Consider the following 13,991-nt stretch of genomic DNA (forward strand, 5'->3'; position numbering starts at 1 on the left):
AAATAGCATATTTGTTTAACGTCGTTAGGCAAACAGTTTAGCTTTTCCTTATTTGAATAAATTAGATCTCTTAGTTGCATTTTGTTCGCAGTTTGCTCTTGAAAACCTTCATAAAATGGTTTGAGCCTACGCCCATTTACCTTAAACACCTTATTAGTTCCAAAGCTTCTAACTTCAATTACACTAAAAGGAAACACACTAAAAACTTCAAAAAGTCCAATCCAATGAGAACATAACTAACCATGCATCAATTTAAGTCTCGAGTTGTAGAGCAAGACTTTCTATCTATCCATAAATTACTTCCTAGCAATCATCTTATCATGAAATGCCTTGGTCTTGTCTTTGTAGATTCTTGAATTCTCACAGGCTTCAAGTTGTATCTTCTCTAGTTATTACAATTGCAATCATTTTATTTACCAACTTTTTGAAGATCCATGTTGCAACTCTTCACTGCCTAATAAGCCTTGTGCTCCAACTCTACAAGAAGGTGACATGGCTTACCAAATACCAACCTATAAGGAGACATCCTAATAGGTGTCATTTATGTTGTCTTATAGGCGCATAATGCATTGCCAAGTCCAAGGCTCCAGTCTTTTCTATTTGGCTTCATAGTCTTCTTCAAAATGGATTTGACTTCCTTATTAGATACCTTAGCTTGTCCATTTGTTTATGGGTGATATGATGTAAATATTTTATGGAAAACACCATGCTTCTTCAACAAAGCATCTATTGTTTGATTGCAAAAATGAGTTCCCTGATTACCAATCATTGCTTGTGGTATTCCAATCCTGCTAATGATGTTAAACATAATAAAACGTGTAACAGTCTTTAAATCATCAGTTTTGGTGGATTTTCCTTCCACCCATTTAGAAAAGTAATTGATTGCAAGCAATATATAAACAAATCCATAAGACAAAGGGAATAAACCCATAAAATCGACACCCCACTCATAAAAAATTTCAACTACAAGTATAGGGATTTGTATCATCTCATATCTATAGTTTAAATTACCAGTCTGTTGACATTGCTCACAATTCTTATAGAAAACATAAGTATCATGAAATAGTGTAAACTAATAATAACTACTATCAAACACTTTCCTAGTAGTTCTCTGAGGTCTAAAATGACCCCCACAATTATAATTATAACAAAAATCAAGGATAAACTGAAATTTAGAATCAAACACACATCTCCTAATAATCTGATTGACATAATATTTCCATAAATATGGATTATCCCACATATAATATTTTGCCTTACTTTTAACTTTGTCTTTCTTAGCTCTAGTCATATCATTTGGTAAGGTTCCAACAACTAAAGAAAATAGTTGCTCATCAAGTTAAAACGTTTGCAATAGCTCAGGATTTTCTTCTCTTACTAATCTACTCAAGTAGTCTATAACAAGGTTCTCAACTCTATTCTTATCTTTGATTGAAGATCAAACTCTTGTAAAAAGAGAATCCATGTAATCAGTCTTTGCTTCAATTCCTTCTTGCTAATAGATGCTTTAGAGTTGCATGATCTGAAAACATAATCAATTTAGAAACAAGAAAATATGATTGAAATTTATTTAATGTAAACACAATAGCCAAAAGTTCTAGTTTAGGTCATATAACAATTGCATTGAGTTGAGTTAAGTGTTCTTGATGCATAATGAATCACATAAGATTGCTTGTCAACGCGATACCTTAAAACTATTGCCACCACATAATTACTAATATCACACATTATCTCAAATAGCAAGGCCTAGTTAGGGGGTTGTATTATGAGAGCTATAGTCAATACAAATTTCAACTTGTCAAAAGGTTTCTTGTACTCTTGCCCGAACTCAAATGGCACCTCCTTTTGTTAAAGCCTAGACAACGACAAAATAATCTGCGAGAAGTCTTTAATGAATCTATGATAAAAACTTGCATGACCAAGGAAAGAACACACTTCCCACACACTCGTGGGGTATGGTAAGTTTACAACTAAATCAACTTTTGCCTTATTTACCTTAGTACCCTTACATGAAACTACATGACCCAAAATAATCCCTTGCTCTACTATAAAATGACACTTCTCAAAATTTAACATAAGGCTTGTCTCAATGCAATATTCTAACACACAAGATAAGTTATCTGACAAGCATAAGAAGAATCACCATACACTATGAAATCATCCATGAATACTTTAATATAATATTTTATTAATGTAGAAAAAATACTAATCATACATCTCTGAAATGTTGTTAGTGCATTACAAAGTCCAAATGACACTCTTCTAAATGCAAATGTCCTAAATAAGCATGTGAATATGGTTTTCTCTTGAACTTTAGCTGCAATAACAATTTGATTATAACCTAAAAAGCCATCAAGAAAACAATGTGAGACTGACTTGCTAACTGATCTAGTATTTAATCGATGAAAGGCTAAGGGAAATGATTCTTCCTTGTTACCATATTTAGCTTGCACTAATCTATGCATATATGCCATCCACTCCGAATCCTTGTTGGAACCAACTCGTTATCTTGATTCCTAACCACCATAATTCCATACTTCTTTGGCACCACTTGGACCAGACTCAACCATTTGTTGTTAGAGATTGGGTAAATCACTCGCACATCTAATAGCTTGAGAATCTTTTTTTTCACCACCTCCATCATTATAGGATTCAATCTTTGTTAAGCTTCTTGACTTGATTTGGAACCATTTTCTAATAAGATACGATGCACACATGTTGATGGACTTATGCTTTTGATGTCAACTATAGTCCAACCAATTATTGTTTTATGATCCTATAACACTCTTGCAAGCCTTCCTTCTTGCGGTAAGGTCAAATCCTTTGCAATGACAACTAGTAATATGCCACGATCTCTCAAATAAATGTTTCTTAAGTGATCAAAAAGAGGTTTTAACTCCAAAATTGGTGCTTGTACAACAAAATGATCAATTTTGTATAAATGGTGAATTAAGATTATTAGTTTCACACCTTTTTGGCACTGGTAGTAAAGACTGTAAAGTTATTATCATCTCTAAAATTTTTGCACTCAGCTCCAAGGTTGCTTTTGTTTCCTTTATGCCCGTACTAATAACCACTTCTACCTCATCCTTGTTGTTTATCTCAAACACATCTATACCAAAACATTAATGAAGATTGAATATCATTAGGGTACCTCATGGTCTCGAATATATTAAATTTCACAATCTCCCTATCGAATTCCATGGTAAGGGTACAATCATGAACATCAATCTTTGTCTTTGTTGTTTTGAGAAAAGGTTTTCCTAGCAAAATTGGGGTTAGATTCAAAGAAATGTCATACTTCATATTCAAAATGTAAAAATCAATAGGAAAAATCAGTTCATTGACGTGTATCAGAACATCCTTAATTACCCCTTTAAGGTATGCATTAGAATGATCAACTAATTGAATAATTACACTTGTTTCCTTTAAAGGACCCAAATTCAAAGATGTATAAACTGAATATGGCATAACATTGATAGATACTCTTAAATCTAACATGACATATTCAAACCTAGAATTACCTATCACATATGGAATTATAAACATACCTGGATCCTTGCATTTTAGAGGTAACTTACGTTGAATTACAACTAACACATTTCTCCCCTACACTGATCTTCCCATCACCTTTCAACCTCCTTTTTGTAGTATATAGTTTCTTAAGAAATTTGGCATACTTTGGGACCTGTTTAATGGCATCCAATAAAGGAATGTTCATTTCTATCTTCTGAAAAGTCTAAAGGATCTCATTTTCTTGTTCTTCCTTTTTAGATTTAGATAATTTGCTAGAAAAAGGAAGAGGAACAAAATTAGTAAAATTTTGCACAACCAGTTAATTGACTCCTTTATAAGAATTGTAGCTTCGGATGTGTAGATGAATCTAGGCTTTTGAATCACCTTAATTAGACAATGGAAGCCTCAAATATACCCTTTTAAAGATTTATTGTTTGGACAAAAATCCTACTTTGATTAGGATTTCTAGATCTACCTTTGAAGCAATGTTTAGTAACCCAAACGAACTCAAATTTTAACCCATAATACCATTTTGGAAGGTTAAGGATGTCCTCTACAAAAAGTCTGAGGCCTCATTGTTATTCTAGAACTCTAAGTTAGTTAAACACATGTATGAAACATATAAGGTCGAAATCACTAAAATGTTGGAATTCAAATTCAGAAAGAGATCATATGGCAAGACAATATTTATAAGGAAAATGTTTAAGAGGGAATTTATTTGTCCTGAGGATACCTTTTGGGTGAAAATTTTCAACATGAATGACATTTAATTAAATCAATCAACCAAAAGTCATGAATAGGTATTCATATAAAATGCACAAAGGTGCTTGCTTCCAAATTCTAGAAATTCTTAGAATAGAGATTTAATGTTATGAAAACAATAACTTTATGTATCGAATCAAAACACCAAAAGATACAAATATTGAATATCTTAATCTTTCTTGGAGAGAATTTCTGTAAACCAAGTTTTGATCCCTTTTGAACACAAGTTTGGATCAATTCGACTCTAATTTGCAAAATTCATAAGAAATAAACAACAATAAATATAGATAATAGATGCATAAAAATATCAATTACCATTAAACCAATATGCATCGATTTAATCCATTCAAAAGGATAATTTTTTTATTATAAGAATCACATAAAAATTCTAACACATTCATGCAATCAATTTATGTAATACAATTCAACAAATTTATACAACCAACCAATTCATATATCAATTACAAACACAAGATTCTTAGGTTAAGAGAGTTAGACACTTACTTGAGATAGTTTGATCTTCTTAAGCTTTCAAATTGAATGAAGAATTTAATTTTTATTAAACTTGACGGTCTACTTTCTTTATTTTGGAATTTTTACCTTGATCGATTCTCTTTTCATTTGAGATTGAATAAGGGGAACAATTTCCAATATCTGGTTGCATGCCTTGTGTAGCTACTTATTTAATAATTATTTGATTCCAATGCTACAAGACACACTAACACAGAATTTCAAGTTTTCTTTAGTATCTAAATGGTTTTGGGTCTATTTAGGTTAGTCTTCAATGTCCTCTTTAGTTCCCAAACCTTTCTTATTTTTAATTGTTTGTCATTCCTAATTGGACATTTTGTAATAGTATGTCCAGTGTAATCACAAAATTTGCATTTTAAATGCAATGAATGAGCATTCTTTAATAGCCTATATGATTTAATAAAAGGGTTTCCTCCATTGTAACCTAGGCCTTCTTTATTTAAACCACTTCCTTGAGATGCAAACATCTAATCTAATCTTTTAGTGCCAATTTTGAATTTTTTTAAAATCTCATTTGAGTTAGAAACTTTCATATTCAATGCATCATTTTCACTTCTAAGTTTTTTTTTTTTTTAACTCATTTGATACTAAAATATTTTATTTTTTTATTTACTTACATTTGCTCTTGATTTTATCATGTTCATTCATGAGATTTTCATGATCATTTTTAATACATGTTAATTTTTTCATTAATAATTTTTTTCGGCACACATGCATTTATATTCATCCATTAGAGAGTCAAACGCTTCTTGTAATTCATTAAAAGAGAGCTAGAATTACTAACCTCGTCCTTTGATTCACTCATGACCATGAAATACAGATTGACTTTCATTCTTTGGCTCACTTTCATCACTTGAATTATTGCTTCTGCTCTAAGTGGACACAAGTACCTTCTTTATGAACTTCTTGTCCTTCTTCCTTTTCTTGAGTTAAGAACACTTTTATCGGATGTGACCAGGTTTCTTACGTTTACAGTATATAATCTCATTGTCATTATCCTCCTTGTACTTTGAGTTTGTTAAGCAATTTCCTTTGCTTCTTGAAAGGAATTTATTGAATTTTCTTTTCAAAAAGACCTATATCTTCCTTATCCATTAAGGAATCACTTTTTTCATTTTCCATCTTCAAAGCAATGTTCTTTTTGGGTTTGATTTCCTCTTCTTTGGGCTTTCTTTTTATTTCATAGTTAATAGGATTCCAATAAGCTCATCCATGCTCACTTTGCTAAGATCCTTTGATTCCTCAATAGTTATCACCTTCATGTTCCATGATCTTAACATTGATCAAAGAATATTCTTAACGAGGTGAATTACCTCAAGCATTTTTCCAAGTCCTTTAAGATTATTTACCAAGTTTGAGAACTCTTCACGTCAACTATATTCTCCTCTGACTTTATTTAAAACAGCTCATATTCTCAGAAAATGAGTTCGATTTTAGACTTTTTCACTCGATTAGTTCCTTTATTAATGGTTTGAAGAATAGTTCATAACGCTTATGCTAATTCACGTGAAGAAACTCTATTAAGCGCAACTGAATCAAAAACACAAAATAACATATTCATAGCTCTTGCATATAAGCTCATTAATTTCTTATCCATATCATTATACTGTTATTTTTTTTTAGGTAAATTTGCGATTTTCCATTGATTTTAGTTTAAACTACAAAACAATGGTAGTCTCCTAATGTTATATCAATCACCAAAAATAGGGGTTGATGTGCTAGCCATTCTATTTTTGCTTTTAAACTCTAAAAATCATTAGGTTTTACACCATAAAATCCAAACTTTGATGCCAACCGATGTGGCTGATGGACTCATAAGATTTCCAATTCATGATTATGATTTAATTTGATAGATTTTATGGATTTATTAGTACACATTGATGAGTTGATTATTCTAGGTTTTGAAATTAATGCTTAAGGATGATTATTGGATTCATTATTATCATTATTAATAATATCAAGGTTGTTCAAACTTATAATTAATTTGTGCATGTTAGCTTTGGAATACTTAATACATATTGAAATTGATAAACATGCATGACGTAGATTTAGTAGCACTTTACTGTAATACCCCTAATTTTTTTTTTTTCATACCCTTGGCAACAATCTATATTATTATTATTTTAAAGAGAATAATATAATAGCCATAAAATTCAATACTTGTGAGAAACCATCATAATATTTATTAGAAATCAATGAGTGTCTCAAAGTCTCCCAAAAGAAATTCATAAATTATAAATAAGCTAATAAATTTTCGAATGGATAAATTCTATTAAATATCATAATAACAAACCAAAATAGCTGTAAAAATAAGTGTAGCTAAAAGCGCATTTCAACGTGTTGATCTGCTCGCCTCCCCGCCTGCCCCATTGTTTTTCCTACCTGCAACACCCCAAAATAAATATATATGAGCTATAAAACTCAATCGGCCTTTAGAATAAGTTCGACATCTCTTATGATTATTCTCGATGGAACTTTACCATCATATGCGTCATTGACGCACTCGGCTGGACACCCATCTCAGGCGTCTCTTACGCCAACGTATTAGGGCATCCATCTCAGATACCTCTTATTTCATACTTCTCAATTTCGAACATCCATCACAGATGTTGTTTACATAATTACCACCAAACTAGTTAATAACTATATATATATATATATATATATATATATATATATATTTTTTTTTTTTTTTCATTAACTGAAACCGTGACGTCTCATCAAACGGTTCAAACATTAACCAGATCAGGACGTCTCATCCACTGATTTCTAATTACGAGTGATGCTATTGATTCAATTAGTATGATTATATTATCCCATGAATATATATATATATATATATATATATATATATATATGCACATAAAATTAATCTGGATAACAGTGTACAAAATTAATAATCAAGACCATATATGCACATAAAATTAATCTGGAAAAACAGTGTACAAAATTAATAATCAAGACCATAAATTAATCATCATATAACTTATTCTATCCATAAAACTAATTAATATACTTTCTGTGATTTAATTAAAAATGGTGCAGGTGCAATATAATAAGTGTGGAAGCATGCACAGTATCCTATCCACCCAAATAACTTACACATGCTTAATTCCTTCTCCTTTTCTTTTATTTCTTCTTCAACCTACAGACTACGTAATTTAAGCTGGCTTCCTGGAAAGAAGATGACGACAACTTGCATGTTCTTTCAGATTTCGCTTCCTAACAGTTTCAGGTGGTGACTCAGTCACAACACCATTACATCAGTTTCGTGCAAATACGTCTAGTGTCTACTGCCACGCATATAATAGTCGATCTCCGTTTATTCATCAAAGATCTATGATCACTTTCTCTCTAACTTTCAAACATCAAAACATCTCATAACTAATCATTATCATCAATACTGTACGCTACCTCCACATAATACAAACATATAATCACACACACACATATATATATAAAACCAACTTTCAAAATCTAGTTTATGACATGCAAAGTTTTACATGGAATTTATGGCCTACCTCTCCTCCGACGATTACGTCGGTCTTCATGTGGCAGTTATCTCCCCGTCTAATTCCTTTCCTGGTCGACAAGCAACAGGTTCAGCTCTCTCCCTTTTTGACCAAAAGAATCGATTTTAAGAAAAAAAAACTGTGAAGATGTGAACTGTAGCAGCCAGAAAAAAAATGGCTGTTTTTCTTTTCTTTATATAAGGAAGCAGCAAAGTATTCGCCCCTAGGAAAGTAACCGCTTTAATAATGAAAAGGAGACGTTTCCCTTTCTCTGCCCCCATTTTCCGGCATTGATATCACTCCAAAACGCCTCCAGAACAAAAATTTATTTGTGGCCTTAAATTCCCATATCAGTGTGACTTTTAAAACTAAACGTGTAAATATACAAATATTTAATTCGTATATTAAAAAAAATATAGCAACGAAATGCTCTTTCGAATTCTCTCTTGATGTATATAATTTCTGGATACAAGCATATACACACAATTTTAATACTAACAAAATAATCGGACAATGATAACGAAATGACTAAATTGTCCTTTTTATTAATTTGAGAATATTACATTTACCTTGAAAGATTGAACTTTTGTGGTGGGGTGTTACACTACCTCTAACTCATCATTAATAGCACAAACAATTCAAAGAGCTTTTTTTATCCTATCTAGTAAGCTAACATTTGATTATCATTTGTAACTTTTAGGGAGGCTCTCTGGGCATTTAGCTCTGAACGCAAACCTTGTTTATAGGCTTGTCACCCTGGATAATGAATTCTTTCAATTACAATCTTGGGGTCAGCTTATGGTGAATCCAAATTATTAGTATCTAGCAAGCATGTGTTATCAGCATGCATAAAGCATGAGTTGTCTACACTTAAAACACATAAGATTTCTATATGCTCATTATGTAAGTTATCTACATATAGTTCCTCAGGTGAGAGGATGCTTTCATATTGAGTAGTTATTTTCTAGTGCTGTGAGTTACTTTCTACACATTAAAGACACAAACTATTATCAACATATCATTGGTTAGCACCAATACAACTAAGGGGTTGCAATATACTTGTTAAAGGGATGCCTCTAAAGCAATAATAAAATCTTGATGGGGTTTATGTAGTACTCACCTTTCTAAGCATAAGTTATGACCTACATATTGACTATGAGTTTGGTTCCTATATTGAAAAGCATCCTAATACTATCTTAATGGATCAAGAAGAGTAGTTAAAAAGGATGTCTCTGACTAATGTAGGTTAGAGTCTTAACATGTTGATAGGGTGAGAGTTATCTTCATATATAGAGCACAAGTTTTCTACATGTCAAACCTAACACAGGTCATCTGTACGTTGTATTTGATGTTAGGTAGTAGTTTAGACTCTATTGATAGTCACTAGGATGGTAGATGGATTCTAGATCAAGTTTTTGTAATATAAACTAGTCAAACCATCTCTCAGCATGTAACCACCTGATCTTTAACTACATGATGACTATTGATTGTTTGGTAAGGTTGCTCTTGGGGATAAGCAACTTGGTAATTGGTAGTAACTATTTCCATGTGGGAACAACCACATCTGCATGATTGATTGTTGCTTTTTCTCAACCTAGGTGGATGGAGCATTTTTAGTGTGAGCCATTGAAAAACACTTGCTTCAAAGAAAGTATGAAATCAAATTTGTTGAAAAACTAAAGAGAGCCATTTTAGGTTTTCCTCCTAGCTGCAAAAACCATTGGTACGAGAAAATGCACAAACATGATAACAAAACTATCTAGGAATGTTACCAAGAGATGTGATAAAAGTGTAACAGAGAGTGCTCTTATGCGAGTAATAAAAGCAATAAAAGAATAAAAGAAGAATACATTTTTTAAGTGGTTTAGTTCTCTATGCAATAGTTAAGTGAATCGTTATGTTATTACTTTTTCTCTCACAATTTGTTTCTCTAGGATCAATTATAGAGAGTTATCCTTGTAGATTATCAAAAGACCTTTGGAGAGAATTTAATGAATGTCTTCAGCTTTGTCTTAAAAAGATTTTAAGAGAAGAATATAACAAAAGATCTCAAAGTAAAAGCCATAAAGCCCTTACATTATACTTTTTGTTTTGTTTATACACATGGTGGGGGAGGATGTTGTTGTCATCCAGTGCACATGATGTCTGAGGTTTCACTAAGCTCACATGTTTGTTCAATTAAGAAAATATGTGTACTATCAGGATCATTACATGTTGGAGGACATTGGGTGTAGTGCCAAACACTTTTTATTTAATGCGATACATGTTAAATAGATTTGATCACTTTGCATTTAATGTGCTATTGGAACTAAACATCTCCTTTTGCATTAAATACTAGGTTAGAAAGGTGATAATTATATCTAGTTACCTTTATCGACAATTTCAATACCTTGTTTAATAGTGAAGACGTGTTCATAATCAAATAGCTGTGTCAAGATGGAAATCTCTGTATCTATATTATATAACTATATGTGTCTTGATGACGTGAGTTATCCATAAGCTTTTAGGATAATTTATCTACATGTCTGTGAGGAGGTACTAGGTCGTTGAGCTATTAGATACACATCAAGAATTTGTCACTTGACAATTTGTGTGAGCTACAAGTATTAAGTAGTGAATCCTAGTAGCACAACACATATTTTTTTTTTTCCTGTTTGACACGGTTTGGTTCTTGAACTTTTACAGTATGATACGCAACCATTGTTTTGACAATCTTGTTTTGGTACGAGATAGTTCGGCTCGACCCAAAAACCAAACTGTACTGCATTTGTCCGCCCTACCCGTTAATGCTAATTAATATTATATAAAATTGGATTAGACAAATCTCACACTTTGATGAATTTTTATAATATCACGTGCGTATCACATCAATTATATCACAAACTAATGCATGGATACTATATAAATATTCAGTTTATAAATTATTAATTTATCAATATGTAATATTGAAAAATAATTTTTAAGAAAATTTTAAAAACGATACCTTTACACAATAATGTATCATTGATTATAGGAATCTCCGCTTCACCTTTTTTTCACATTCTAATGTAACGCCTGAGTGAATATTTGAAAACACTTAGCAGTTCTCTTGCTGCTGTTATAATGATGCAATTTATGTAATATTGGCTTAGGAATGACCAATCAATTTGCAAATTTCATTGTTTTGAATGTTGGAGTCCATATGTATGTCTCCAAGGGTTCAACCGGCTGATTTACTAGCTACGTTCTTTGATTGGCCACTTGGTTTCGATTTTTTTGGCGTACATAGGTTCATATCTGACTAAAGATAGCTTGAAGAATGAACCCTTTTTGTCCATAAAATGTTGATGTCATACGAGGGTTTCGATAAGCAGAAAATGGTCAATTCTCTGATACGGACTACGATAATAAAAATTGGGTGTCATCGTTTCCATGCCTATTCTAGTTTATAATTGGCATGGATATGTATATGTGAGAACGCATTTTTTTTTTTGTTAAAATAAAAAAATCTCTTCTTACCCTTTATATCTGTAATATATCTAAAAATGCAGACGAAGTAATTGCATCACCACAAGAAGATAAGCATCTTCCGACGAACTCTACTCCCACATATACCATTTTAACCGGATTACATACCTGTGCTCACACGACTCTCCGTCACTCAACATCAAAAGTGTCCAAACAAATTTCACGCCACTTCCTTAGAGTAGTACGCCAAGAGAACACGGTGTCGTCTTATTTCCATAGAGATGCACAAAAACGCCTATTACAACACGTTGGGATACATGTTTTTACTTATTAAACGTAGATTTTTCTTGATGAGAATTTTTGTAACAAACAAACAAACAAACAAACAAAGGAGTTTGAATTTTTTACAAGAAATTTCTAAGATTCTATCATGCTTGTGCAAAAACTGTAAACATTAAGTAATAATGACAAGCTCAAAAAAGATAAGGAAATGAACATAAAATCAGATACAAGGGATACAAAAGCACTACATCTTTGTAGTATAATCAAGTCCATGGTTTGAGAAAAGACGATATTTATAAAAATAAATACAAACCTCTTAACATTACAATCACACAAGAAAACCACTAGCCACCGAAGGACAAAATAAAATATATGGTAATTCAAACTGAAAGTCTTTAATTCCTCAATTTCCAAAGGTGCTTGTAGCTCAAGCATAAAGGTCTTCTCACAAATGAAAAGCCTCAAAATGATGCTGTCTTTTTTTTTTCAATTGTAAAAGTTTCAATATTTGAGGCAATCGATTAAACCATCACTATATTTCTGTCTGTAGTCAAGAAATTAAATGTTTGGCCTAGGTACACGCAAGAAGTTAATATATAAATATATAACGTATAAAATCCATCTCTCGTTCAATTCAAATCAAATGCATTTATCCCAATTTGAAGCAGCCATGCCATGCATACCTGAAGATCAGAAAATTAACCTGATATCCATAAAGCTATGAAATTCTTTATATAATTATTAATTATGACGGAAGGGACGAGGTCAATGGGATTTCACTCTCCCGAGAGGCGATTGAATTGTTTGAAGATGAAGGAGTTTGTTTATTTTCCACTTTATTATCTCTCCTTCCTTCGCCGTTATGATTTTCAGTGCCATCGCCTTCGTATTCAACCTCGACGGAGGGAGCTTCTGTCGGCGCTGTTGGAGAATCGTTATTGTTCCCTTTTGATCCTGTGCTATAAGAATTTGAAAGATTACGATTCTCTCCGCCTCTGCTACCGCCCCCACCACCGCCACCATCACAACCAAATCCAACGACCATCCTGAATCCGAAAACCCGCGAAAAGATTCGATACATGCAAGTTACAAACCAGAATAGCCAAGGGAGACAAACGAGGGTGACACCTGCAATGGCCAGCCATGATGTGGAATTGGATTCAGGGAGGATCATGTACATTACGAGGAAGCCGCCCCCGGCGGCTATACAAAGAAACAAAGCGAAAGAGACGAGCCATACAAAAGTGTTTCCAGATTGAGGATCTCGAACTGCCATTTGGGAATAAGATAATAATTTGAAGATCAAAACATCTAAAGAAAGGCTTTATCATCGTCCATTCTATTCATGAATATGAATGTTGGTTTGCATGATCCAGAATTAGGCCATAGAAGCATCCATGAAAGATCTTCAAACGTCATTGGGGTTTCACAGAGTTGACATATTCAAACTTCAAAAGCTGTTGACGTGAAAAATGGTGGAGGGAGATGAAACAAAAAACTTAACGGAAGGAGAGAGAGAAGTGACGAATATTTAATAGTTTTTATTTAAAATCAGACAAAAAAAAAATGATGAAAATAGCATAAAATTGTTATTTCTACATGTAATTTATATAATGTTTAAGCTCTTATTACGTGCTTCCTGTTGAAACAGACATTACGTTTCCAACTATTTTTAATTTATAGTATGATAGTAAAACTGTTGGTTGTCACTCCATGTGTTTGGCTCAAAATTGGCTGCTTAATTGTTAAGGGAAAAATAGTGTTTTTGCATTTATTGGATGTACATAAAGGTTTTTGGCTTTTTTTTTTTTAACGGTTTAATCTGAATCCTTACGGAATTATTAAGAGACAAAGTGCAAAGAGAGTCTGAGAGTTTATATGTGGATGCATTAGGGTTTGTGTTCTTGTACAATTAGAGATTTGGATGAAACATATGCACGT

General features: G+C 32.4%; 1 protein-coding gene across 1 annotated transcript; it reads right to left on the reverse strand.

Annotated features, from left to right (window-relative positions):
* Positions 1-12,795: 12,795 nt before the first annotated feature.
* LOC123199627 lies at positions 12,796-13,326 on the reverse strand. The gene has a single exon (XM_044614655.1). The coding sequence runs from the start codon at positions 13,324-13,326 to the stop codon at positions 12,796-12,798; it is 531 nt and encodes a 176-aa protein (XP_044470590.1).
* Positions 13,327-13,991: the final 665 nt, after the last annotated feature.

This window comes from Mangifera indica, chromosome 16 (genome assembly GCF_011075055.1).
Source record: "Mangifera indica cultivar Alphonso chromosome 16, CATAS_Mindica_2.1, whole genome shotgun sequence".
Classification (NCBI taxonomy): domain Eukaryota; kingdom Viridiplantae; phylum Streptophyta; class Magnoliopsida; order Sapindales; family Anacardiaceae; genus Mangifera; species Mangifera indica.